Source organism: Lutjanus erythropterus, chromosome 18 (genome assembly GCF_056507025.1).
Source record: "Lutjanus erythropterus isolate fLutEry1 chromosome 18, fLutEry1.hap2, whole genome shotgun sequence".
NCBI classification, from domain to species: Eukaryota; Metazoa; Chordata; class Actinopteri; order Lutjaniformes; family Lutjanidae; genus Lutjanus; species Lutjanus erythropterus.
In genome coordinates, this window is record NC_139334.1 from 10,912,960 (window position 1) to 10,940,036 (window position 27,077).

Here is a 27,077-nt window from a genome sequence, read left to right on the forward strand (position 1 = left end):
AATGGTGGAAAATCCATCAGATGGACCTTTATGGTCCAAGAGGCCTTTTGTAGAGAATTCTGATATTTTTCTCCATGCATATTTTGTGATGTAAAAAATATTTTGTTTTGTTTTTTTCAGGGGAAGCAAGGACAAGATATTTGTTGTAAAAATAAATCCCTACCTTCCTGACAAGCTCATCACAGCTGGTGTGAAACATATGAAGTTTTGGCATAAGGCTGGTAAGTCCCCTGAGGTTTTTTTCTTTAACTCTAACAAGCAGAACTTTTTTAGCTGTGACTCATTTCACTGTGAGTTGACTGTCTGCTTCTGTCTCTCTCTTCAGGTGGTGGTCTAATTGGGCGCAAGGGGAACATGGGCAAGACAGAGACTATGATGTGTGCTGTGTACGGCTGGTCAGAGGAGATGGTGTTTTCAGGCACATGCACGGGGGACATTTGCATCTGGAGAGACATGTTTCTGATGAAGACTGTCAAGGCTCATGATGGCCCTGTGTTCAGTGTGCACGCTCTAGAAAAGGTACCACAGGGAAAAGGGCATGTTGACCAGTGAGAACGTTTTCAAAATATTTTAAAATATGTGAACCCCTCTTTTTTTACAACTCCAATTCCAAAAAAGTTGTGAACAGAGCTATAGTCAATTGAATACTGTACAAAGACAAGATATCAGTTCAAACTGATTAACTTGATTGATGCCTGCAACATGTTCCAAAAACATTGGGACAGGGGCATGTTTACCACTGTTATACATCACCTTTTCTTTTAATGACACTCAGTAAGTGTTTAGGAACTGAGGACAGTAATTGTTAAAGTTTTAGAAGTGATATTCTTTCTCATTCTTGATTGATATATGACTTCAGTTGCTCAACAGTCTGAAGTCTTCATTGTCGTATTTTGTGCTACAGAACAAGCAGGAGATCGCTGCAGTGTTAAATGTGCCAATTTGTTGTCCCTGTAGGGATTTGTGACTGGAGGAAAGGATGGTATAGTTGCTCTGTGGGATGACACCTTTGAGAGATGCCTCAAGACGTACGCCATCAAGAGGGCAGTCCTAGCTCCAGGCTCTAAAGGTGAAAATGTCCTTCACTGTCCTCGTTCTTTCAATGCAAATCCATTAAAAACATTTAATGCTTTCAGGTGAAAATAAAATAAGGTCTCCGACTTCATGCTATAATTCATTGACTCTGCAGGGCTGCTTTTGGAGGACAACCCCTCCATACGTGCCATATCTCTGGGACACGGCCACATCCTGGTGGGGACCAAGAACGGAGAAATCCTGGAGGTGGACAAGAGTGGCCCCATCACTCTGCTGGTCCAGGTAAAAAACTCATAATAATAAACTCAAAACATGTCAAAACATATCTTATAATATGCAGGACATCAGATTCCACCAGACAGGATATTCTTGCGGTTTGTAGTTGTTGCTAATTGTTTCTGCAGTCTGATGCACTGAAATGGTGAGTTGACTTTTTCAAAGTTAGTAAAGATTTTAAAGGTTGAAAATGCACTGAATGACTGGCTGATTACAGTTAACATCTTTTTTGTCAGTCTGTTTTATTGCATTGTAATGAAGTGGAATGACTATGGTGAAAACTTGATTCAGTGTTCAAGATTACTCTCATTAAGGATTTAAGTTTATTAAGTTGAAGCATCCTTGAATGTCTAGAAGAATGAAAAATTTTAATTGAAGTCATATTTTGAGTCACCTGTCTCAAGTCTAAGTCAAGTCTCAAGCCATAAACCAAGTCATTTCGAGTCTGGTGTCACTGTTTGTCAAGCAAGTCTGAAGTCAAGTCTCAAATTTGTGACTGAGTCTGACTCAAGTGAAGTCGTGTTACTTGAGACCAACAACAAGGTGCAGCTTGTTGATGTGATGGATTACTTATCTAAAGCAAATTCCTGTTCAGTGCAGGTTGATTTTAAATATTTGCCTTACATGAATGGAAAATAGTGGGACTCTGGATGATAAACTGATGTCATGTTCTCTCTTTATCTTAGAGATGTTACTTCAGTTTTTTGTTGAAAGCATCTGTACCTTCTGAAACTATTTCTGGCTTCAAAAGTTTAAACTAATAAATACATGTTATGGTTTGGAAAATGGTCAGTAGTATCCATATCCACTCTTTGGTTAAAACAACAGCATCGCCCTTCAGTGCGATTAAAACACCACTACTGTCTATTGTGCACAGCAGCTCAGAATCACCAAGGCGGTGGCTATAAACGGCAATGAATTATTGCTGTTGAATGGGAGCCTGTTAATTTAGTTAAGTGGTGCTGCAGTGTCTCCCAGGCTCCACTGATTGTAGGCAGACAGAGCAAATGCTATTGATTGCCCTTTTCAAATGCTTTAAATATACAAGCACACTGTGATGGATGGGATCAGCTGATGAGAGAAGCAAAGGTTGTTCTCAGTTATTTGTTGTATAGATAACAGGCTAACAGTGAAAATATCCTCTGGAATATCAAAGAAAATTATAATATGCCTAATCTTACTGAAGCCAAGAAATATAGATTATAAATTGTGTTAAAGGTGGGGGTAGTTTTTGTTCCTCCTCTTGGCTCTGTTTTCAAGCAGTGGAAAATCTGGTGTATCAGGGTGACTGCTCGTTCCCGAATCGTAAGTATGTGACAAACTGGAAATAAGACTCAACAATCTTTCTCCAGAACTGATTAGTGAACCTTTAAACGTACACTCATTGGTGTATATGGGCATTAATTACACATATAAGAAAACTAAAGGAAAACAAATAAAGTAAGTAGACAGTGACATTTGTTGACTTGTAACTAAAACTGAATTGAAGGCAAATTCAGTACAATAAAGAATAACATTATGAGTAAATAAATGTACAAATGAGCAAACAAGCACACTCTGGGAAATGTTCAAGTTACCCTTTATTATTTCAGCAAACTAACTTAGCAAGATTGATGATCATACAGTATTATTTAACAAATTTGTTAGTCACGTACATTTTTTTTCTTCTTTTTAGCATTTTTAGGCTCATTTTTATTAAATAGATCAAATTAATTATGCTATAATATGTGTGTGCAGGGTCACATGGAGGGAGAAGTGTGGGGTCTGGCCACTCATCCCCATCTTCCTCTCTGTGCCACCGTCAGCGATGACAAAACACTGCGCATATGGGACCTCTCGCCCAGCCACTGCATGCTGGCTGTACGCAAGCTCAGAAAAGGTGAGTCACCACTTGAAAAGCTGAGTGTATTTTCTGACAGGAAGTGCACTGGTCCCAGGGCTTTAACAAACATGTTTTCCATCCTCCACAGGCGGCCGCTGCTGCTGCTTCTCCCCTGATGGCAAAGCCTTGGCGGTAGGCCTGAATGACGGCAGCTTCCTCATTGTGAACGCAGACACCCTCGAGGACCTGGTGTCCTTCCACCACCGCAAGGACATCATCTCCGATATCAGATTCTCTCCAGGTTTGTGGTTCACCTCCACATTTCTTCATCCTTACAAAACTCCCTTGAAATCCTGGTCTGAGGATTAAAAAGGCCTCTAAAATCTGTGTGCCCTTCAAAGCATCTTAGCGTATGTAGGATAGTGTGCAGAAGTTCGGCAGGTATACATATTTCCTTCCCACTGTGAGTTGGGGAGGTATTGCTGCAGGCCTGACCCAAATTAATGGCTTTGTGTAATAGGGCCAGACAGAGAGACAGCAAGAGTGGAATGGGAAACAGTGGGGGTGGACAAAGTGAGAGCAAGAAACTAAACTCTCTTTCGCCTGGACGCTTAACCTTGATCCACAGTGCAACGGATCCTGTTTCTCAACCCAACACCCGTGAGGCGCTGAGAGTCTACATGTTAGAGTAGAACTTATTGTGTAGAACAGAGTTAATCCAGGAAATTGGTTTCAGTAACTGTTTCCATATCAATCCATCCAGTATTTTTAGAGGCATTTCAATGAGGACCATAAATGGCAACCTGCTGATGGCTCAACAGGAGAGGTCAGGGGTCACCAAAGTTATTAGGATTTATTTTCTGGACATCGTTACAGAATGTCTCGGCAATCCAAGCAATAGTTGATATATGTTAGTCAGCACCAAGGTGGTGGATCCACTGATCCACTGATCCCCTGAACAACAACTACACTTAAAAACTGTCAGTTCCTGGTTAAAACAGACAAAACACGTCACTCTTTTTTGTTTGCTCAGGTGCTGGGAAGTACCTCGCAGTAGCATCAGGAGACACTTTTGTGGATATTTACAATGTAATGAGCAGCAAACGAGTTGGGGTGTGCAAAGGATGTCTCAACTACATTACCCATCTGGACTGGGACAAGAGAGGTAAACATCTTTAAATACTAAAGTCTCAGTAAATTCTTGAAAACGACAGCCAATTATGGGTTCAAATTGTCTCTGTTAAAAAACACTTAAGCACCACTGATGGCCCACTGGGCTTTTTCATTCACAGGAAAACTACTCCAAGTCAACACAGGTGCTAAGGAGCAGTTTTTTTTCGAAGCTCCCCGCGGCAAGAGGCAGACCATTCCGGCGACAGAGGTAAGCAGAGAGAGAGACGGCACAGGAGCAGCCGTGTGTTGTGGTGCTGTTGGCCCACTTTTTCCCTTTGGGATCAGAGGAGGCTCGGAGAAGGGCAGCTAAGCATTAACACGGCCCACTTTTCACCAGTATTGTTCTAATTTTGGCAGTGGAAGTGGGATAGTGTTTAGAGTCTCTTTAATATAGCGTGACATTCACACACCTTGCGAGAGAAGCATTAAGAAAATAAGGGTCAGAGATGATAGATGCTGCTAGATCATGTCTCAAATGTGCTGTCCCACCTTTGCTTGTTTGTTTCACATCGTTATGATCTATGACACTTCCCTCTTTCCCTCTCATTCACTTCACTTTTAGCTAGTTTATATTTTATTTATATCTTATTTATCAAATAGGCCTCCTCAGAAATTTCCCAGTTCTTGGATCTATAGAGTACATCTTTTTATCTATATAGACAATTTTCTGTGATGGGTCTGTTCTCGGTCCCAGTTTATTCTCCTTTTTATTTGCTACAGTTGGGCCATAAATTTGTTGTTTTCATTAACTCTTATATGGACAACATTTAGCCACACTTGATCACAGCAGACTGCTCAGACTGTTAGATAATGATTTCTCAATTTTAAATTGGGATAAAACACATATACTTATTATTGACAATAAAAGTGATAAAAGGACCATTCAGCATCCTCTGGGGTCTTTAAAGCAACCTTTTAAGAAATATACATATTTGCTTTCTTGCTGCTGTAGAGTTGGTTGAGAGTCTAATATGAAATAATCAGGCAAAGAACCTTTAAACCTCCAGCACAGAGCGAACTTGTCAGTACAGAGCTCAGAGTTAGCATTAGCAGTTAGTCACTGCCAGTGACAACACAACCTAACAAACACACACTGCTCTTTCACCAGTCAACCTAGCAGAAGCACCAGAGGTGGGCGTGTAAGGTCAGATCCAGAATTTCTCTACAAGGTAGAAAGAGTAGAGGTGCTTCTGGTCCTTTTTCATTACTTTTTATGTGGGGAAAACTATCTTAAACAGAATAACAACATAGCAGTTTTTACATACTTCAAAACAGGGGAACTATAAGCTAAACTAAACCAACTTATGGCTGTAGCTTCTAAACAGGCAGATGTGAGAATGGCATTTTCCCATCCAGTAACACCAATCTCTTCTACAGATGATTTAAAATGTAAAATTTCTTCTTCTTCTTCCTCTCTTCCTGCAGCCTGTCTTCTACTAAAGATTAAGCTCGGAGAGCATCTTACTCCAGTGTTGGCTCTCAGCATTGGCAGCCTCCAGAAATGAAGAATTTAATAAAAAACATTTGTTGATCTCTTCTTGGTGAAACTCCTGGGTACATTACTAAATTGTTAGAATTCAATTAACAATGGTCTGAATTATACTGCAGCACAGCCAAAAGCAACCAGCATACGATAGAGGAATCATTATGCTGGAAATCAGAAGCGAAAAGCATATTTAAAACAAAAACAGAGAGAGCATTAAGGAGGAAGCTAAGAGACATTTAAAAAGCAAGTACTGAGCTATAGATGTATTCAGATTTTTTTCAATAAATTTTAGCACTTTAGTTAGTTGGCAAAATTATGTCTGTAAAATGAAATGTTCACATCCTAATTGCCCATAAAATAAATTATATATTGTTGTAAGTTAGAATATCAGACCAAAACAAAGTGTATGAACATTAAAAACCTGATGGTCAGTGGTTTTGGCCTCTGAAGAACAGAAGGTACATGGGTCAACTTAAATTTAAGTATAAAAAAAAATAACTGGGTATATTGCTGATACTTCAGAGGCAGTAGGACATGATAGATAAAAACAAATGGACTGTTTGCTTAAAGGGACCTTTGTATCATATCTGTCATATCATATAAACTGGTCTGCTCTTATTGTTCTGTCATCACATTTTTTATCCAGCAAATTTTAGAGAAGACATAGAGGGTGTAAACAATGAAAACTGCTTTGTATCAGGCTTTTATTGTGACTTGCTTTGTGGTGATTTTTTAAAGTGCTATCTAAATGAATCTTTACTTACTTGCTCAAATGTCTCAGGTGGAGAAGATTGATTGGTGCACGTGGACGTGTGTCCTGGGAACATCTGTTGAGGGCATCTGGCCTTTGATCAGTGAGGTCACCGAGGTGACCGCTGCCTGCCTTAGTAACGACAGGAAGGTGCTAGCAACGGGAGATGACTTAGGATATGTCAAGCTCTTCAGATACCCTGTCAAAGTAAGACACAGTGAAGAAGTCTTTGCATTAAGTGGTTTGAGCATCTTGTGACTTGAGGCTCATGTTTAAAGTTTATGCAAATGTTATGTTAATTTCTGTGTTAATGTCACAAGTGTTAAACAAATGTTGTCCCTCCTCCCCAGGGGAAATATGCAAAGTTCAAACGCTATGTGGCCCACAGCACACATGTTACCAATGTGCGATGGACCCATGACGACAGCCTCTTGGTGACGGTCGGTGGGGGTGACACGTGCCTCATGATCTGGGCCCATGAGCCCGAGGGCCACCGGGAATTCAAACAGTGTGACAGCGAGGAGTCGGACATCGAGAGTGAGGATGACGGAGGTGAGAGTTGAGCCTCCTTCTGAGGTATTTATACACCAAATTCATCCATTGCTTAAGTAAAATCTGTGTCATTCCTGTCTTTCTCCAGGTTATGACAGTGACGTGACGAGGGAGAACGAGATCAACTACACCATCAAGGCCTTATCCACCAACATGCGACCCATGACGGGTGTGAAACCCCACCTGCAGCTGAAAGAACCCTCTGTGGACGAAAGGTATTCCTCAGTGAAGCTCTGATGTTACAGAAAATAACTTTAAGGAATTTCAGCCTGTCTTTAGTACAAAAAACGAGGCTCCTGCATCAAGATGAAGCCTGCATTCTTCAGTCAACATTTTCTTTTCTTGCGTGAAATTCCTGCCCTGTCGCTGCCCTTTTGAAATAACTCAGCTTTCTGCTCTTCTTCTTTCCTTTAATGGCTGTCCATCTGTCATTATCCTGATTCGTTCTTTAATTCTACTTGAAGACAAGGGGTGGTCAGGTAAGCTCTTGTGTTCATGTACATTATGTTGAAAAAAGTGAGCATATTTCCATTGAAAATACATTAGATAAAATGACAATACTTGCCAATGAAAAGAAAGATGTAGAAATAACAAAGCAGTCACTGTTGAAAAATGACTATAGTCACTAGTGGAAATCATTTAAAAAAGGATTGCAGTCACCCTTGAACAGACATTTAAAAAACAGCTGTGGTCACCAGTGGAAAGACACTGACGTTGACAAGACGTTGAACAAACATTCAGATTCTATTTCATTGGAATTTGCAATAATAAAATTTTCCATTCTCTACAATGTGCAAATAAAAGCTCATTGTCACTAGTCATCCTGACTAGCAAAATTCTCAGGTGAAAGACAGAAGATAAATACCTCTCACAGGACTCAAACTCTATTATCATTAATCCTCTTAATTTTCCTGCTCAGATGGACTTCTGTGTCAGTCTTTATACTACATCACCTTCCTTCCAGAAAGCCTTTAATTCTCCCAGCACCATATAGTCCAGGTGCATATACCTTTGAAGTAGTCAAAGCTGTTACCAATACGCCTAAGTACTTGCACATGCAAGTTAGGCTACAGCAGTAAGTGCAATTTCTCATTTTATATTAGGAACTCCTCACAATACGATGGTCATGAAGCTTCTTGTTGGCAGCATGCAGTGTGTAGTTCTGTATTTTTGACATTTTGTACAGTAAATGTGTTGAAATGTCTTTTTGTAGACTAGATTTTACCTACCGGTGAGATATGTCTTTGCAGAAATGCCTTGCAGAAATGCCACACTAATCAGTATTGTCTCTCTTTCAACCTACAACTGAACAAATTATCAAAAGGATTCAACAGATTTGTGTTTTGTCATGTTTATGTTGTAACCACGTTTAAGATGGTTGAAAAGAAGTCAATAAGTATCTTTTGCTTCTTGCACTTTGAGAGAATTACCTTGATGTCTGTGAAATGTATCTGTTACAATACAGTAAAAATCCACCAGTTTTAGTAATTTACTTTTCATTGGGGTTTTTTTCTCCACATATTAACTAAGACTCTGTTCTGGATGTTAATTCAGTTGCTAATGAGCTGTTGTTGTGAGTGGCAGGACAAATTAGGCTAAAAGTTAAATTAGAGCTTGAATTTAATTTACTTGTCCACTTTAATAGTCAGCAGAACAAAAATCTGAATAGACTGTTCAAGCAGTGTTTTTTAATAGTGAGTGACTCTGCAGAAATGGCACGACTAAAGTGGATTAACTTCACACATCCAACGAGAAGGAATCTTAATCTTAAGATATCCTCTTTTTAAGTATATTTAAAGGAAGTATCTTTTATGTCGTAAACAGAGCTTTCAACATTATCAAATCTTCCATCATCATAATCCATCTTTAAATCGGTCACAGATTTGAGGTTTATTGATTTCCACATCAGTTGTTTTTTTCTTTTTTTTGACAATGATGCAAGCATCCATGCAGCATCTTCTGGACAGCAGTTGTCATGGAAATGGACTTGAGTTGTCATGGTTACACAACAGCGCTGACTCCTGTATTTTATGTCCTCAGTGGCTGAGGTGGTGTGTTTCGTGTGTGTCCACCGGTCAGCAGTGAACAATGTGAGAAACCTTTTGCTAATTCTTGCTTTTTTCTTTGTTATTGCTGCCATGAAGAGGGTCGAGGTAAGATATTTACTTTACAATACTTTATACAAAATATATACACTTTTAAAAATATATTTATAGATTAGATAATAAGCAAATGGTATTTTGGTGCCCGTCTTTTAAAGTCTTAGTGTTTCTCTTTTCACACCCTACCTTGGCTGTAAAAGATGGCCATGGTAGTAGTTTGTCCATATAGCCTTTGTGTTATGAACAGTTTTATTATACATCATTTTTTTGTACTAGTGTGTTTTAAATATGCACTAAAAATAAAAAAAAAGATATAGACTAATTTTATTTCTTTATTTTTTCTTTCAAATGAATTGAAAAAATGTTATTTAGCTGATGCGATGAGTTAAAAGGACTTGAAATCTTTGCTTTTGCAGTCTTTTAATAACATTGTATTGATTGAATGCCTGAGGATGTATTGGGATAACAGACAAAGCTCCTAGTGATGTATCATACTCACTATAACATTGTGCTTTATTTTAACATGGATAATTCATGTAATTTCACTCTATATTGAAATGTTTTCTCTCAGTCACCTTATCCTTCCCTTCCCTTTTAAGAATTGCATCCCACCTCAAACTCATATCAGAAAAACATGGATTTTCCTTTCTGTTGACATCAAACATCACCTCTTTGTGTGCATATTTGAGCAGATAATGGAATATTTCTCACCAGAATAGTAAACAGTGTGATATTATCATTATTGTCATCATCATTATCATTATCATTAGCATGATAAGCAGCTCGGTGGCAGCCCCTCTTATCCCAGCTGTCTGTTTCAGGCCTCCTGTCAGCAGAGCGCTGCCACAGCCAGAGAAACTGCAGACCAACAATGTTGGCAAAAAGAAGAGACCCATCGAGGTAATAAAGACCACACATCCTTATTAAAACACAACAGACTAATAACAGATGTATACAGGAGGTAAATCTAAACAGGAGTCTTGTCTCTCAGAGGAGCAAAAGATTAAAAAAAGTTGCTTTCTAATGTGATTATTTCGGCTGAAGATGCTCGACCTCTGTCCAGGCAGCCTCTCCAGGGACTCTGATGATGCTGTAATCGAATGATGACATGCTGCTTCAGCCGACAGCCGCCTCTGAATGTCTTAGTTGTCATGGCGTTGACCTTTCTGACTTTCTGGCGGTCTTTGTCTGACTCTCCCGCAGGACCTGGTGTTGGAGCTGGTGTTTGGTTACCGTGGCAATGACTGCCGCAATAACGTGCACTACCTGAATGAGGGGGCGGACATCATCTACCACACGGCCTCAGTCGGCATCGTGCTCAACTTGACAACCTGTGAGTAGCCTGAATGCAGTTTCTCTGACTGTGTTATTATTAACTACACTCTGAGAAATAAAGGCTCTAACTAGAACCATGAAGATTATTTGGCTTGTTAGCAGAACCCATTTTGGTTTGTGGTTGAACATTTTATGAAGGGTCCACTTGGAACCTTTCAGAGCGTTAAAAAAAAGGGTTATACATAGAACCATCGCCGAAATATTTTTATTCCGAGCCCCCTATGAGAGGTCCTAAAGGAGCGCCCTTCTGTGGTGTAATGGTTCCACCTAGAACCCTCTCTTTGGATTCTATCCAGAATCTTTCCACCTTCTAAGGGTGCTGACAAGAACTCATCCAGGGGATTCTACGGAGAACCCTTTTATATTCCAAGTGTTTTATCTAGAACCCACCCAGGGGGTTCTACCAATAACTTTTTTACATCCTGGTACAAAGAATCTCCAGGGTTCCACTGGGAACCATTCTATGTTCCGAAAGATCCTTTTATATTCCAAGGGTTTTATCTAGAACCCACAGAGGTGGTTCTACTGAGAACTCTTTTATATTATGGTACAGAGCACTTTTGATGAAACTCTTTCTTTCAAAAATGGTTCTTTGGATGACAAGGGTTCTTAACGTAACCCTTAGTCTTACAAAAACCCTTGATGAAGCCTTTCTTCAAATAAGATTTCCGCAAAAGAAAATGGTTCTGGGTAGAACCTCAGACCTTCAGCACGAACCCTTTTGGAACCCTTATTTCTAAGAGTGTAGCCTGAAAAGGAAACATAATGTGTATATACCGTATTTCATTTTGTATCTCTGTATGTGTGTGTGTGTGTGTGTGACTGGTGTGTGTGTGTGTTTCTTTACAGCCTGCCAAAGTTTCTATGTAGAACACAGTGACGACATTCTGTGCCTGACAATCAATCAACATCCCAAATTCCCCAACGTGGTGGCAACTGGCCAAGTAGGTATGTTTGTGAGAAGTCGACCTCCTGTGTCACCACACGCCTCGTTTTTCTTCCCTGTATCCTGTGTTGTGCTGTGTGCAGCAGGATTACTGTACAAGACAGATGGCCATCTCCCTTCTACAAGCATTTCTGTGCTATAAAGCAGCTAACGAGCAAAATTACCATTTTTGCATACATGAATAATCTTGGGATTCTCACACATGCTGCATTTCTCACAGACAGACTCACATAAACAGTTTTGTTCAAGCAGAAATTGAATGACAAAGGATGAAATTTCACCTCAGATAATTTCATTTTATACATCGAACTGTTATAATTGTGCATAATTTTCTTTAAATTACCTAAACATTTTGAAAACAGAAACCTCTTATATACAAATAATGTGTTGTTTCTTTTCAGGTGATACTGGTGACATGTCAGGTAAGGACATTTCAGAATGATACCATCATGTAAACTAACTACTGACAGAAAGTCTGTCAATTTAACTCATTATTTACTTTACATTACTGCCATCTAGTGGCCACTTGATTTAGGGTCTTTACTTCATGCAAACTTGTTTCTTTCTAGCTTCTCAAATTTGGTTTTATTGGTCATCATATGTAGGTTAACACAGAGACAACGGCATGGGGAAATTTGTAGTATGAGACAAACTTAAATAAAAATGAATTTAACTGAGTAAAATACCACACTATACTAATACTAACATAATACTAAAACTATATAAATATAAGGATTTGTGTGTAAAAGTAAGAGTGACACACATATCCAGAAGTATTGCACAATTAGGTGTGCATCACTGCTTTTTTGCATGTAGATTTAATATGACACTATATATGATTGATTTTAATCGATTTTATTTTATTTTTCTGTCATGCACACATGTCCAACCCTCATGGGTTTACGAGACAAAAATACAATTGCAGAGTTCACATAACTTCCTTTAATTACAAATTCATAGTCTTTCACAGCTCAGTCTTAAAATTTTGTATGCTCTCTCACAAGCTTGACAAATAAAATCTGCTTCCAAAAAGGTTCCCATTCTATAGCACAACTCAGATTTCTCATAATCATAGAGCCAAAAGAAATCAACATAAATGAAACATTTTAGTGAAAAGTGCATCACTTCTGTCCTCACAGGCAGGTCAGCAAGACAAAAAAATCAACCTGTGATACCTGTGACAAACCTGCAACAGATTAAAACCCACAAAACGTGTCCTGAAGAAATAATGGAATAAAAGTGACTGATACTAAAATAGAAATTAAATAGAATAAAAAGGGACAAAAGACAATAACAAAATAGACAATAAACTACCATAAAAGTAAATATGAGCATCCATGTGAAATGAAAAAACAAAAAAGATTCTGATTGAGGTCCACTGTACCACAGTTATGACTGTTAATAATCCTTTAAGGTTAAGTATTAAAATAGTGACCATGTAATAGTGTCCATATGATTCTTTGCATTGCGTCATCACCACATCCAACCTCCTGCATTCATAACAGTCTCAACAAGATATATCACAGTCTCTGTATATTTACAAGCACATAACATGAACATGAACCCCAATAAACAAAGGAACCCAAAAATAATAATAATAATTCAGCTCTTATGTTGAGAGTTTACACATGATGCAAGTCAGACTCAATGAAGAAAGAAGTGCATTAATAGTAGTTAGATTTAGACAAAAAATGTTCCTCTCCCTTTCTGACCCTCAGCTACGTCTCCATCCATCCATGTGTGGGACGCCATGACCAAGCAGACGCTGTCGGTGCTACGTTGTTTCCACTCTGGTGGGGTTTGCTCTGTCAGCTTCAGTGCCACAGGAAAACTCCTGCTGTCTGTTGGCCTGGACCTTGAACACACCATCACCATCTGGAAGTGGCAGGAAGGTAAAAACAAAATAAACTACTCTTAAACTTTAACATTATTCTGGGGATGAGAAAGTCCCATCACAGTTTTAGGGGGTCAGGCTTTCATCGCTCTCCTGTTTTTGTTTTTCAGGTGCCAAAGTGGCCAGCCGGATAGGTCACACCCAGAGGATCTTTGTGGCTGAATTTCGACCAGACTCTGACACACACTTTGTGTCTGTGGGCATCAAGCATGTGCGCTTCTGGACGTTAGCTGGTCGAGCTTTGCTCAGCAAAAAAGGTGTGCTGAGTTCCATCGAGGATGCCCGGATGCAGACCATGCTCTCAGTCGCATTTGGAGCTGTAAGTGACTTCCAACCCATATAAAACACAGTGTCTACTTTTGTTTTTTAAAAAATATAATTGATCCTAGATAAAAAATTATTTTATAAGATTCATAAAAACGTGTCTTGTTCTTGCTACATATTATATTTATCTCATAATCTGATTCTGCTAAAAGTAAAGCTCATGAGATTGTAAACTGTCTGCTTGAATGTGCTGTGAATTATTGTTGCATTGCTCGCTCTGCTCTCTTAGGCCACTAGATTAGTGCAGATTTGTTTTCTTTTCAGAATAACTTGACATTTACAGGTACCATAAGTGGGGATGTGTGTGTGTGGAAGGAACACATTCTGGTAAGAATTGTGGCCAAAGCTCATACGGGCCCTGTGTTCACCATGTACACCACACTGAGAGACGGCCTCATCGTCACCGGAGGCAAAGAAAGACCGTAAGTTCTGTCCTGTATTTCTACACTGTATTACATAGAGGCGTAATCATTCTCAAAACCCATGATTCAATTTCGACTTACTGTGATTACTGGTAGTTTTGTATTCATTTTACCGGGATTTGAAACTGTTTTTTTATCTAAATGGATTTAATATCATTAACTTCAGCTGAGGGATGATGTTTTTCACAGCTCAAAAGAGGGCGGTGCTCTAAAGCTCTGGGACCAGGAGCTGAAGCGCTGCAGAGCGTTTCGATTAGAAACTGGACAGATCATAGACTGCGTTCGCTCTGTATGCAGAGGAAAGGTAGGTTACACCTGATGTTGCACGCAGTAAAATGATCCAGCTCCTTCTCCTCCTCTATTCTGTTTTTTGACGCATTTTGATCACTGCTCTGTCAGGGTAAAATCCTCGTGGGGACCAGGAATGCAGAGATCATTGAAGTGGGAGAGAAGAACGCAGCGTGCAACATCTTAGTGAACGGACACATGGATGGACCGATCTGGGGCTTGGGCACCCATCCCTCCAGAGACGTGTTTCTCTCTGCGGCAGAGGACGGCACTGTTCGTCTGTGGGACATCCCAGAGAAGGTCAGCCATGTCCAGCTAAGACTCCGAAGTCAAACCATCTCAGTCTTCCCAGTACTTTCATGTTTCTATCGTTCTATCACCGTTGCTTCTATCAAGAGAAATTAACATGTTTTCTGATCTTGTGGGAACAACAGAAGATGCTGAATAAGGTGAACCTGGGCCACCCGGCACGTACCATCAGCTACAGTCCTGAGGGAGATATGGTGGCTATTGGCATGAAGAACGGAGAGTTCATCATTCTGCTGGTTGCCTCGCTCAAGATCTGGGGCAAGAAAAGGGACCGACGCTCTCCCATCCAGGATATTAGGTAATAATAAGTTGTTGTGTCTGAATCTCTCAAACAATATGAGAGATTTTTTTGATTTGATGTATTTGCCTCCTAGCTGAATGGTTCCCAGACTTTACAACAATAGAATCATGTGCATTTTTATATTGAAAGATAATGAATAATCAGTTTAAACACATCAGAATCAATATTTGTCTTTGGAGACTGAAATGGGTCAGAGCTACTCTACACACTGACATAAGCAAACCTGACAGAACTGTGTTTTTTAACACGGCATGTCTTTCTTACAGGTTCAGTCCAAACTCTCGTTACTTGGCTGTAGGCTCTACTGAGAGCGCAGTCGACTTCTACGACCTGACGCTCGGCCCGCAGCTGAACCGCATCAACTGCTGCAGGGACATCCCCAGCTTTGTCATGCAGATGGACTTCTCTGCTGACAGCGCTTACGTCCAGGTACAAACTGTGTAATGGTTCAGACACTTGTGCATGTTCGTCTCAGACACTGGCTGGCTGTGTGATGCCTAACCTCTGATGCCTTGAAACAGATATCCACAGGTGCTTATAAGCGACTCGTGTACGAGGTGCCGTCGGGGAAGCAGGTCACAGAGCAGACACATATTGACAGGATTACCTGGGCCACCTGGACAAGGTAAGAGTCCCAGTACTAGGAGTCATGCTGGAAAGAGAACAGCAGAGTCTGAGCACAAAATGTAATTGCTCTCTCTCTCTGCTTATCCAGTGTCCTTGGGGACGAGGTCATAGGGATCTGGTCCCGCAACACCGATAAAGCAGACGTCACCTGTGCCTGTGTGTCCCACTCAGGCCTTAACATCGTCACAGGCGATGACTTTGGAATGGTAAAGCTGTTTGACTTTCCATGTCCAGAGAAGTTTGTAAGTATCATTACTTTATATTATTGTTACTGTTTGTTGTTTTTGTACTATGAGCCACTATGTGTAGAATAAATTTCCTAACCTTGACGCTCCCTCGTGGTGCCATGAATCTGACCAGGGAACACTGAAATGAATGGGCTCAAAACAGCACATCTTCATTTCAAAATAACATATCTTATGTTATTTATTTCTAATTAATGATGATTAATATGTGCATTACTTAAATGTTGCAGCTGGTGAAAATGGGGCTTATTTTTTACTATTTATACTACCAGGTAGCCTGTGAATTTAACAGAGGGATCAATAAAATCTGATCTTTATTTATAATAATAATACATCACAATTTGTGCAGTCACTAAAAATATATATATATAAAAAAGTACAACATTACCGTCTTATTTGTAGTGGAGGAGAAGGATAAAGTGGCATGAAATGAAAATACTACTGTACTTTTACTGTACTGTGTACAAGTACCTGAAAATTGTACTTAGGTACAATAGTATTAGTAAATGTACTTAGTTACTTTCCACCACAGGTTCTGCATGGAATCACTATATGATGACTGAACTGACTTTATGTCATGTTTGAACTGGACCCTGATGTGTTTGTCTGTGGCACTGAATGATTAGGATCTTAAGTGTCCTCTTTTAAATCTCATCTGGAAACTGTTTTATTTAAAAAGCCTTCTTATAGTGAACATTTGATTTATTTTGTTTCATTTCTACTTTACTGCATTTCATCTTACTGCATATACATGCAATATGCAACCCTGGTTTCTTTGACACTTTTAAATTTATTCCCTTTAAAGCATCTTGTAACTATGTTTTGAAGGGTGCTATATGATAAAAGTTATTTATATTATTACTTGACCACGCCCAATAACAATGCCACAAATTTTTTGACTGTGGTTTGAAAAACAGCCTGTTGGACGATGTGTCTGTGATCTGTTTCAGGCCAAACACAAACGCTTTCTGGGCCATTCTGCTCACCTGACTAATGTACGCTTCACAAACGGAGATCGCTTCGTTGTCAGTGCTGGGGGAGATGACAGGAGGTATAACAAGATACACTCAACAAGAATATAATGCAACACTTTTATATTTTTATATTCTTATTGAATAATATTATTGAATGATACAACCATCAAATACTAAGCAAAGCATCCTTTCCTCCATGTCCTCCCCAGCCTCTTTGTCTGGAGGTGTGTCCACGCCCCTCACTGAGGACAGACACCTGGACCATCCTGCCTCAGAGAGCCTGGGTGTCTCCAGAGAAAAGTTTCTGCTAAAGGATGCATTTAAAATTAAGAGGAGGAGGAGGAGGAGGAGGAGGAGGAGGAGGAGGAGGAGGAGGAGGAGGAGGAGGAGGAGGAGGAGGAGGACAGACGTGGCAGCTTGTAAATGAGTCAATGTGGTGATCTGACTTACTGCCTCAAATCTAGGTGCATGCATTTGTGCAAGGCTCATGTTCATCACAGCATCAGTCCTGATTGTGAACACAGGTGGAGGGAGAACAGCCCTGCTCTCACAACATCACTTCATCATTGAAAGAGAAAAAAAAAGAAAAGAAAAGCATCTCTCAAATACAGTATGTGCATATCATTTCAGTGAGGGATTATTTTTTTAAGAATGAGCGTATATCTGTGTCCCAAACGGCGGTTTTGCTACTCGGCAGGTGTATGAACTTGTGTTACTGACAATGCCATTTTTTAAAACATGTAGCAAACTGAATTAGCCTTAATCTGAGTGTTCGACTTACGAGGGTTTGGATTCTTTTTGTATCACGTTGGTTTTACTTTTTGGATCATGTAGTCATTTGTTCTATTTTTACTGTTGATTCCAAATCCTGTGGCCTTTCTCCTGAATGTAACATCCACTGTTATGTTCTGGATGTCAGCATGCCAAAGCATACTATGCACTGTACACCTGACCTGGTCACTGTGTTAACCCTGATGGTTCATTTATGGTTTGTTTATGTGGTTGTGTTGTTGACTGGTTGACCTCAAACCTCCCTCGGCAGTGTTCCCCTCATGACATGTTTAACGTGTGCATACTTGTTTGAGGACTCGTTTGTGGTTAAGTGGGTGTGCATGGCTTACTGGAAGACAATCTGTCCGAACCAAATTCCTCAGAAAACAAAAAGAACAGCTGTAAAATTGATGTTCCAATGCACTGTTGCAACTCTTACGGTCACTTCTCAGTGTGCTGCTATGACGTATTATTGTCGCATTTTCATGAATATGAATGGTGTGACTTTTTTCAACAGTAAGTTAATGTTTTGTGTAATCAGATATATTGCTTAAATGGAATGTTTTATCAGAGAGAAAATATGAAAAGTGCAAAACATTTTGCTCCTAACTACAGACTAACTACAAAAGAAAATGTTGCTGCATATTTTGATTTACATTATACCAGTGTAAATATCATTTGTACATATTCTTTTTGTATATTTTTTGTGAGATGTTTCTTAAATTCCACTTTAATAAAAAAAAAGGCAACTATGAACTTGAGTTTTAAACTTTTGAGTCAGTTGTATTCACTGAATGACCAACTAACAGTAGTGCAAAGAGTACTGACTGTCTGTACTCAAGTAGAAGTATTTGTTACATTACTGAAATATTACATAACTGCAAATGAAACTACTGGTGCTAAAAAAAAAAAAAATACTTGAATAAAAGTACAAAGTAGGGGTCTTGTGAATCATAGTATACCGGTATTTATGATAACTGTGATATTTAAAAAAAAAGAAATATTGATATCATGTTAATAATACACATGATAATATCCAGTGCTTCTTAAACACACTATAAGCTCTTAGATAAGTTACAGTGATGGTTACAGACTCTCTCTCCACCATAGTGCAGGCATTTTATCCAGAAGTGTTCATTCAAAATAAAGAAACTCAACAGACTGTGTCCTGAATGTGTTGTGAGTGAGAGAGAAAAGTCTTAAGGGACCACATGAAGGGAAAGTTTTGAAAATTGCCTAAATAAGATCCTACCAAATATGCCCTGTTTAGTACAGACATTTTGTGAGAAATATAGTAATACAAAGTAATACAAAGTTCTAAGAGGTGTTACCTAAAATATTAATTTAACATAAATTTAAAAACACTTTTTTTAAAAGTCACAAAAATAGCACATTTATATTATTTTCAAAATATTCTTGAAATTGGCACTAATCAACATAAATGTGGACAATGATACATAACATGAACATGAACATGAACTTGTAAATCTTGTTAAGAAAAACATGTTTTCTTTACAGCTATATTGCAAAAAAACAAAAAAAAAAAAAAAAAAAAAACCAATTATGTTATTTTGACCCACTTTTGCATGTAAGGGTTTGCACATCCACTGTACTGTGCACAACTTAAATAATTTTGTGCATGATCAATAGAAACATTTCTGCTGCTTTTTCATCATTATAATGTAATCAGGAGGTGCATCGTGTGACTACAATTAACACTATAAAACCAACTTCACTTGTATCACAACACCAATTAGCATCAAATAAATTAAAATGACTTAAGATACAAAATGTCTGAATTTCACTCATTTTATTTTAGATCAAACAAATAGAATAAAGCTTCTCTCTTCATAGATATGGCCTATTTACATATTTTACACACAAAGTCAGATCTACGCAGTTGTTTGGCTCATTTGTGTTTGAATATATGACAAACTACAGCTGAATATTGTGAGAATTCTTGACAGTGACTATCTGCAAAACAGCACAGTGATTGATTGATACCTCTGCTTTCTGTTCAGTTCAAGTAGTTTCAAGCTCCACAATTTGCCAGGAAAATGATTATCTACCAGTTTCACTGTGACACTAGATGTAGTTATTAGTGAATTGAAGTAGGAATTGAAAATATCAGATAGTCCAATACACTATAATACCCTCAATTACCAGTTTAGGTACACATGTACAGTTAAAATGAATTCAATATACCAACCCTGATATGAATTCAATCTTTGTGAAGCACAGACATCTTTGTAATTCTTTTTTAATGCTCTTATCTCAAGATCAGTTTATTATTTTGCTATCTCAAGAAAACCAGCTTTGCTATCTTGAGCTAGTCGACCCGTGATCACACACACAGAAAAAAAGGTTGTTCTCACTCATTATTTATGTTTACCACAGATCAGTGGTAGTATGTCAGCATCCACAGACGGTATCTTGACAACTGAAGCAACTGATTTAACACATCAAGGAGTAGCCATTTTTGATCAGCACATTATAATGTGCTTCAGTCAAGGTCTAAAACAGGTAGAAATAGCTGAGATTAACTTCATTAATAACCAGGTAAGGCGACCAGGTCGTCTTCATGGTTTAAGAATGATGCATGAGATGTGCAGATTAACAGTACTGCCTGTTACTCGAGACTTTATTAACAAAGTTCCATCATATCAGCTGTTTTCCTGTGATAAATTCTCGTTACCTAAAGATCGGCCTGGTTTTCTCTAAGTAATGAGATAAATTAATCTGTTATTATGAGTCAGTGAGCTTTGCGACATCGAGAAAATGAAATAATCAACGGGACCTCAAGCATGGTCACTCATTCATCAGCTTTAGCATAATATAATATAAAATAATATAAGTTTGTTCAAATGTAGCTGTTATTCTGATGTAGTTAAAATGCATTGTATAAAGATGTTACTGTAATATTCTAATAAATTGGTAAATGAGGGTATTACGTAATATTGGCAGAGGGGATCAGGCTCATAATTTGACAGAGAAGGAGCTGCCACATGAACAGCCATGATCAGCTTGAGGATTCTTGAGCACTTGGAAGGTGGAGCGGATCAGCTCCTGGGTGAAGTCCACAGTGGCTCCTTTAACAAACTCCAGGCTGTCCTGGTCCACGATGATGCCCACTCCTCCCTGCTCAAACACTCTGAAAACAGAGCAGAGTGGACACGGGAGTTGACTGGATTAACAGACAATAAGGTCAATAATGAAGCCAGTGTAAAACAAGAACTTCAAAGTGTGGTGGCAATAAAAGGGGAGTTAGTTATACATTAGTTTGAACTGGTACAAAAACAGCATCTCAACAGGCAACAGAATAATTCAGGCCATCTTATCTTGTCCTGTCTTGCTCTGTTCTTGGGCACTAACAGCCTGCTATTTGAAGAGGCACAAATTGAATTTGAACAGAAGCAACGTAAGGTTTCTTCACATTTTCTGCTTGGTCACTGTGATGCGGAAGAATATATATGCTCTGGATATTTCCATTACAAAAGCTTAATGAGCAGCGGTTTACCTGTCATCTTCATTCTTGCCATTAACAACAGAAAACTTGTACTGGAACCCGGAGCAGCCTCCTCCCTCCACGTGTATCCTCAGGTACTCGCCCCTCTCCATGATTTCCCCTAGTCTCTGGAGTAAAAGTGGGACATGAAGTGAAAACCACACCAAAAAACAAAATAAACTGATACACTGGTAACATGGAAATGGGTTTTAAAGGGACAGCTCCCGCCCAAAAACAAAAATACATCTTTTAATTCTTTTGGCACTTTGAGCACCACAAATCAGGTGGCATCTAATTTGATATCTATGGCTGGGTAGCATTTAAAAGATTATGATACCAGTACCCTCAAAGTACCAGTAGAGTACCTCATTTAATACTTTTATTTCTACTTCAGTCCATACTCATCATGTGACTGGAAACAATCCTGAAATAATCCTTCTGCATTTATTTTTAATCAGACACCACAGGCGTGTAGTATAGCCATACCTTTTAATGTTTTGGTGGTATTTCAGCTGGCTGAACTGCCAACTCCATCAAAAACACAGCATTTAACTTCACAACAACACAGATTATGAGTTGTAGCTGCTGGAGCAGGAACTCTATGTCAAAAATACACCACCTCTTCATTAACAACTCTGTCACTAAAGCGTTGTCAGTTTTTTGGCCTCCCTAGCTTTCCATACATGTCTTGAAAATACAAACCTATCTTTAACTTTGGATTTTAAGACACGAGATGATTTTGACTCTTGATCATGTGTGTCTGCTGACCTTCACGCATGCCTCAGTGAGGTGTACTTTATCTTCAGATGGACCAGACACCGCTGGCTGCTCCTGGGCTGAGGCGCTGCTGTAACGCTGGAGCCCCGCTGTAAACGGGGATAGTGGTGTTGGAGGAACCCGGTGTAACTGTTGGCTCACATGGAGGTTGTTCAGAAGTGTAGAGGCCCTGCAAAACATTGGTGTTATGTTGAGATCAGATCGCATGAAAGAAGACTTGTAACGTCACTAGCCCTACTGCAATCAGGTCTAGAAGGGAACCCCGGCCCAAATCACGCGAGAGTGATAATTTTAACCCAACCCATTGCATTTCCTTCACTATATCCTCGTGCTTTTTGTCCTTAAACAGACAAACTTCCCAGAGCTTAACCACGGGGTTATCACAGTATAATACAAAACATAATTGGTTCATACAACACGTACAATGAAGAAACATGTACAAATCTCGCGAGAACGTCGCATATGAAAGGTTCTCTTCTAGACATGATCCCTATTGCTAACTAGTTACTTAACAGTGGCGTTGAGACTAGCTTGCTAACAACCTAGCAAAAATTCAACACACACAAACCTCTTCCCCCAGAGAGATTGTTAACAGATTATGGTTTTAATCGGGGAAATTGTAAATGACATACGGCAAATCAACGTTACCTTGCGAGGCTCAATATTTTTGACTTTGACGCAGTAATCATAGCTCCTCTAACGAATGACATCTTCCACAACAAATGCAGAAAGCTCCACCCCAAACGTCGCCGGGAGACAGATCGAATCCTTATTGGTTTAAATGGTTGTCTGTCAAATAGACATACATACGTCAGTACAATGCGACCATTTGATTCGTCAGTTTACCCGTTAATCTTTAGGTATTTGTGTTCTGTCCCTGATATTTTGGGGAATTTCAATTCCTCAGTTTTGCCTGACAGGTACCACTTTCAAGAAGATCCACCAATGAAAATGTAGTATGGGAGGTCTTTACGTAGAGAAGTTTTCCTGACAGGCTAAACTTCGGGCTACAACAACTGAAATCTTTAATAAATATGCGTTACGCCGATCTCGTGATACAGGGAAATAAAAGGGCTAAGCGGCCATCGGTGTCATTTCGAAACCTGACGGGAGGACTTTCAAAGGTACAGTTTGTCCATGTAGAATTTCTTAGACTTTGGTGTCGTTAAATTAGAAGACTAATTGTGTTTCTGTTGTTTAGTCGTGTCCACACAGTCGAAGAGTAGTTCCTCTTTCTTGTGTTAAACTTTGTAATCACACTCTGGACGTTTGGGGAAATTAACAACAAGAAGTCATCTGATTTAATACTTTCTGCTGACCGCTCCAAGTCTGATAACGTTCACTTCCGTTGCGTAATGGATATTTCTTCTTTTTAGGGTCACAATAAACTCAAGAAGAAAAGAAACATGGATGTTCGGACTGGTTTGATCGTCGTGTTCTGTCTGATGGGATTCACCTGTGCGAACCCAGTAAAATTCCGTGATTGTGGTAAGTTTCACCTGACCATCTTAATGAGTTAATTTACTTTTCTTTTTTTATATGTTAAAAAGGCCAGTCGTTGACTTTAAAGTGACGCTGCAGTGTAATGAGTGTTGTAAAGGTAAACGTTTTCAACTGAGTCCTAAGGGGAGTGGAGGAATCAGGTGTATAACACCATTTGTACATGCTGTCCTGCCTGTATAAAACCTAAGAAAATAGTGGAATAGTTATTGGAGTCTGACACTGCATGTTTTGTTGGATGAATGGTACAAAATATTTCAACTTACAAATAACTAATTTAAATCCTTTCATTTTGGAAACATAAAATTGCAACTGGATGGCATTATGTCGTGATAACCTGTCCGGAGTGTACCATATGTAATACAAACACTTGCATATTAATATTTTACATAAAATTTATTTGTTGAGTGTTCAGAAACTACACCACCCGACCATCCGGAAGCCCCCCCCCCACCCCCCAAATGTACTTCTTTGAAAGTTTAAAAGTCAAGTTATATTGACTTTTAGTCTCCAGCATGGGTCAAGTTTAAAAAAAATAATGCAGCATCCCACATTTCTAACAATATAACTCACTCTTGATGGCATCATCAGGATTATTTTTTGCAGACTCTATAAAAGCTTCTTCCAGAGACACACAATAGACTTGTTACTCACTGCTGTGTGATCTTACACCATACAGTCACAATGAAGAAGTTTTGCGTAGTCATAGTTTTGAAATTGGGTCACTGAAGGACGCTGAAGATTATATGCTTGTCAAACAGGTATTTCACTGTCCACTGTATTTCAACAAAAGTCCAGGCAGGCTAGGCTACATTTGTTTACTTTGTTCGCATCTTCCTGTAAAGATGTTTCTTGGTATCATGTGCAAGTATATTTGGAGCTACTCCACTTAGTATGCTTGAAATACTTGGCCAAGAAAATAAAACCTGTTTTACATGACACTGTAGTCCTACATTCAGTTGTATTTAGAAAAAGATCATTTTCTAATTGCTTTCTTTCATCTTTAGTAAATGTAATTGATTAATCATTGAATGAAACTTGGCTTAGTTGGCATTTATTAGCCAGCTGGATTTGCGGTTTTTAACATGTCACTTCGAATTAAAAATTTGAAAATTAAAGAATTACAGCTGTATTTGCTTTACTTTTTTGTAAGTGATTATTTTCCCACGTTTCCCTTCAGGCTCCACTGTTGGCAAAGTGGCTGTGGTGGACATTAACCCTTGTCCCAGTCTGCCATGCCAGCTTCACAAAGGACAGTCCTACAGTGTTAATGTGACATTCAACAGTGGTAAGGGCGGCATCTGTTTAAGAAACACTTCTCATAATAGTCGGAACATAAAAACATCAGATTTTTAAACTTTGTATCTAACCATCGCTGTCTTTTTCTTTTTTTTAATCTGTCGTAGGCGTGGAGAGCAAGACGAGCACAGCAGTGGTTCACGGTATTATTGCTGGAGTTCCTGTCCCTTTCCCGATTCCCATTGAGGATGGCTGCAAGTCTGGAATCCAGTGTCCCATCCAGATGCAGAAGAACTACCACTATCTCAACTCCCTTCCTGTGAAGTCTGAATATCCTGCCGTAAGTACTGCACATGACCTTGGCAACAGTCATTTTTAAGCTGTGGAAATGACTGCTGAAGTTCCAGTTCTCTAAACTGAAAATCTTTTCCCATTTCTACTGCATCTATCTTGTAGAAACTTAACCTGGCTAAAGGGTATCTGCTAGGCCAGATCTACAAATTATACATCAATTATGAATTGGAGATTAATGTAATCTGTTAAATTTTGATGGAGCTGTGTATCAATACCACAGTATAACAACACTCCATTAAAAGTGTTATTAGCAAAATATTTTGTCAAAATTATGTAAATTAAACACCTGTGAGTGATACTGTGGAAAACATAACTTTGTCAGCTTTGTAGTGTTTATTTAAAAACCTTAATTTTTATAGTAACTATCAAATATTGGATATCAAATTTAAGAGTCAATTTTTTTTTCTATAAATTGACATGAATTCAAATGAAGTGCAAGTACAAGTGAATAAATGTGCTTGCTTTCTACATCTGGAAATTTGACGGTGGTTTTTGCCAATCCTTGACAAAAATTAAGGCCTAAAACGAGGCAAATGTCTTGACCTTCCACTTTTATTACAGTGATAGTTGCCTTTACAGTTTAATCATGTATATCTGGACAGTTGGACTGACATTGAACTGTCAGTGTTGCATGTCCCCAGTATATTAAATAAATTGTCTTGTAAGCAGCAATGTTCTTTGTGGATGCTGTGTTGATTTAAAATGTTTTCTTTCACTTCCTCATACCTTTTTGTAAATGTACATAAGCACATGTTACTCATTGTGTTTTTTTTTGTTTTTTTCTAGATAAAGCTGGTTGTGAAGTGGGAACTGAGAGATGACGACAAAAAAGACTTGTTCTGCATAGAGTTCCCAGTTCAGATTGTGAGCTAAACCAGCAACAGTACCTCTCTGACAGTGTTTATTTTAAAGGGATTCAGCTTTGAGTAAAAAAACCTCCCAAAGAAAATGACTAGTTAAGATCTCATTTTACTCATGCATCAAGATGATTTTAAGATGTTCATTTTCCCTAGTTTGCAAGACTTTGCCGCACACGCACAACTTAATCCTGCTGAAATAAAAATATAGCTGACTTTGCTGAGATCCTCCTAACAGTCAGTTTTAAGAGTTGTGGAACAATGCGGTTAATGTTTGTGTGAATGACCCTGAACTACATTCCACTACAGTGCAAATGTCTTGGCTTGCTGGCTGCTGTGTAGTCAGAAAAGGTACATGTTATACTTTTTCTTTACTAAAACTTTTGTAATATTTCTTACTGAGCTTGTGCCACTGGAAAACATGGAATGAGAATATGAAAATTAAATTCCAATAAAGAAATCTAATATGTACCCAAGGTGTCTCGTGTGAATTTTACAACCTTTTGATTTAATAGACATTTTGATAATGGACAGCAGCCATTCTGACATGTAGGGTAAAAACAGCTGTTGCCAAAGACACTAAGGTTCTATTATGCATGTTGGCTCAGTGGAAGGGCTGTTACATCAAATGCAACAGTACCTTAATTAGCATCACTGGTAACGCCTGTTTTCACCCTGCAGTTTCATATCCACATGGCTGCTGTGAAAGGGTTTTTTTTTTTTTTTTTTTTTTTTAGTAAACCCATGTAAAGGGGACCATTAGGGCACTTTTCAACTTGTCCTACAGCGCGTACCTGTCGGACACTTGTTATGCTGTAAAAATCACTGGTGAACTTGGTCACTGGCTGAAAACTAGTGAGGAAACGACATGTTTCCTTGTTTCAAAGTAAAGTTTGCTTTACTAGATAGGACTAAACGGCTTGGAGACTCTTCACCTTGAACAAATGCAGTGGTTCTCAAACTGTGGGGCACAGAGCCACTGCAGGTGGGGTGTTAATGGCCACGGGAAAAAATGACCAATCTCAACAAAGTAAATGATCTGAGACTACTGTGCAGATAATTAGGTTATTATTGTTCAGGTTATTTCTCTCAAATTTGTTAGCACTTCTCAGTTGCCAAGAAAATTAATCCACCTGACATGCTCACAAATATGCAAACAAAATTTAGGAGAAATAAGCTTCTTGTGTGCCACAATGGTCCACTCTAATGTAT

The 27,077-nt window shown here is 38.9% G+C and overlaps 3 protein-coding genes across 4 annotated transcripts in view; 2 read left to right on the plus strand and 1 right to left on the minus strand.

The window, feature by feature from the left end:
- The window catches only part of eml5 (EMAP like 5), a 51,473-nt gene extending 33,084 nt beyond the window's left edge, over positions 1-18,389 (plus strand). For both annotated transcript variants that reach the window (XM_084742089.1, XM_084742090.1), the window contains 28 exons: positions 121-221; positions 326-519; positions 958-1,069; positions 1,190-1,317; positions 3,049-3,190; positions 3,282-3,434; positions 4,167-4,298; positions 4,426-4,514; positions 6,574-6,750; positions 6,894-7,095; positions 7,184-7,310; positions 7,560-7,574; positions 9,240-9,248; positions 10,019-10,097; positions 10,401-10,530; positions 11,382-11,480; positions 11,880-11,900; positions 13,197-13,370; positions 13,483-13,691; positions 13,961-14,118; positions 14,308-14,422; positions 14,518-14,706; positions 14,841-15,013; positions 15,283-15,445; positions 15,538-15,641; positions 15,732-15,885; positions 16,839-16,939; positions 17,072-18,389. In XM_084742089.1, coding sequence (XP_084598215.1) covers positions 121-221; positions 326-519; positions 958-1,069; positions 1,190-1,317; positions 3,049-3,190; positions 3,282-3,434; positions 4,167-4,298; positions 4,426-4,514; positions 6,574-6,750; positions 6,894-7,095; positions 7,184-7,310; positions 7,560-7,574; positions 9,240-9,248; positions 10,019-10,097; positions 10,401-10,530; positions 11,382-11,480; positions 11,880-11,900; positions 13,197-13,370; positions 13,483-13,691; positions 13,961-14,118; positions 14,308-14,422; positions 14,518-14,706; positions 14,841-15,013; positions 15,283-15,445; positions 15,538-15,641; positions 15,732-15,885; positions 16,839-16,939; positions 17,072-17,108 — 3,487 coding nt within the window. In that variant the 3' untranslated portion in view covers positions 17,109-18,389. The remainder of the gene's footprint in view (positions 1-120; positions 222-325; positions 520-957; positions 1,070-1,189; positions 1,318-3,048; positions 3,191-3,281; positions 3,435-4,166; positions 4,299-4,425; positions 4,515-6,573; positions 6,751-6,893; positions 7,096-7,183; positions 7,311-7,559; positions 7,575-9,239; positions 9,249-10,018; positions 10,098-10,400; positions 10,531-11,381; positions 11,481-11,879; positions 11,901-13,196; positions 13,371-13,482; positions 13,692-13,960; positions 14,119-14,307; positions 14,423-14,517; positions 14,707-14,840; positions 15,014-15,282; positions 15,446-15,537; positions 15,642-15,731; positions 15,886-16,838; positions 16,940-17,071) is intronic.
- Positions 18,390-20,515: 2,126 nt separating this feature from the next.
- isca2 (iron-sulfur cluster assembly 2) lies at positions 20,516-22,696 on the minus strand. The gene is made up of 4 exons (XM_084742379.1): positions 22,564-22,696; positions 21,907-22,084; positions 21,151-21,266; positions 20,516-20,784 (listed from the first exon to the last, which is right to left on the minus strand). Exons 1-4 carry the CDS (start codon positions 22,623-22,625, stop codon positions 20,610-20,612), a joined length of 531 nt encoding a protein of 176 aa, XP_084598505.1. The 5' UTR covers positions 22,626-22,696; the 3' UTR covers positions 20,516-20,609.
- Positions 22,697-22,895: 199 nt separating this feature from the next.
- LOC146310676 (NPC intracellular cholesterol transporter 2-like) lies at positions 22,896-26,336 on the plus strand. The gene is made up of 5 exons (XM_084742378.1): positions 22,896-23,039; positions 23,292-23,403; positions 24,596-24,703; positions 24,822-24,994; positions 25,795-26,336. The coding sequence occupies exons 1-5, from the start codon at positions 22,950-22,952 to the stop codon at positions 25,879-25,881; spliced, it is 570 nt and encodes a 189-aa protein (XP_084598504.1). The 5' UTR covers positions 22,896-22,949; the 3' UTR covers positions 25,882-26,336.
- Positions 26,337-27,077: the final 741 nt, after the last annotated feature.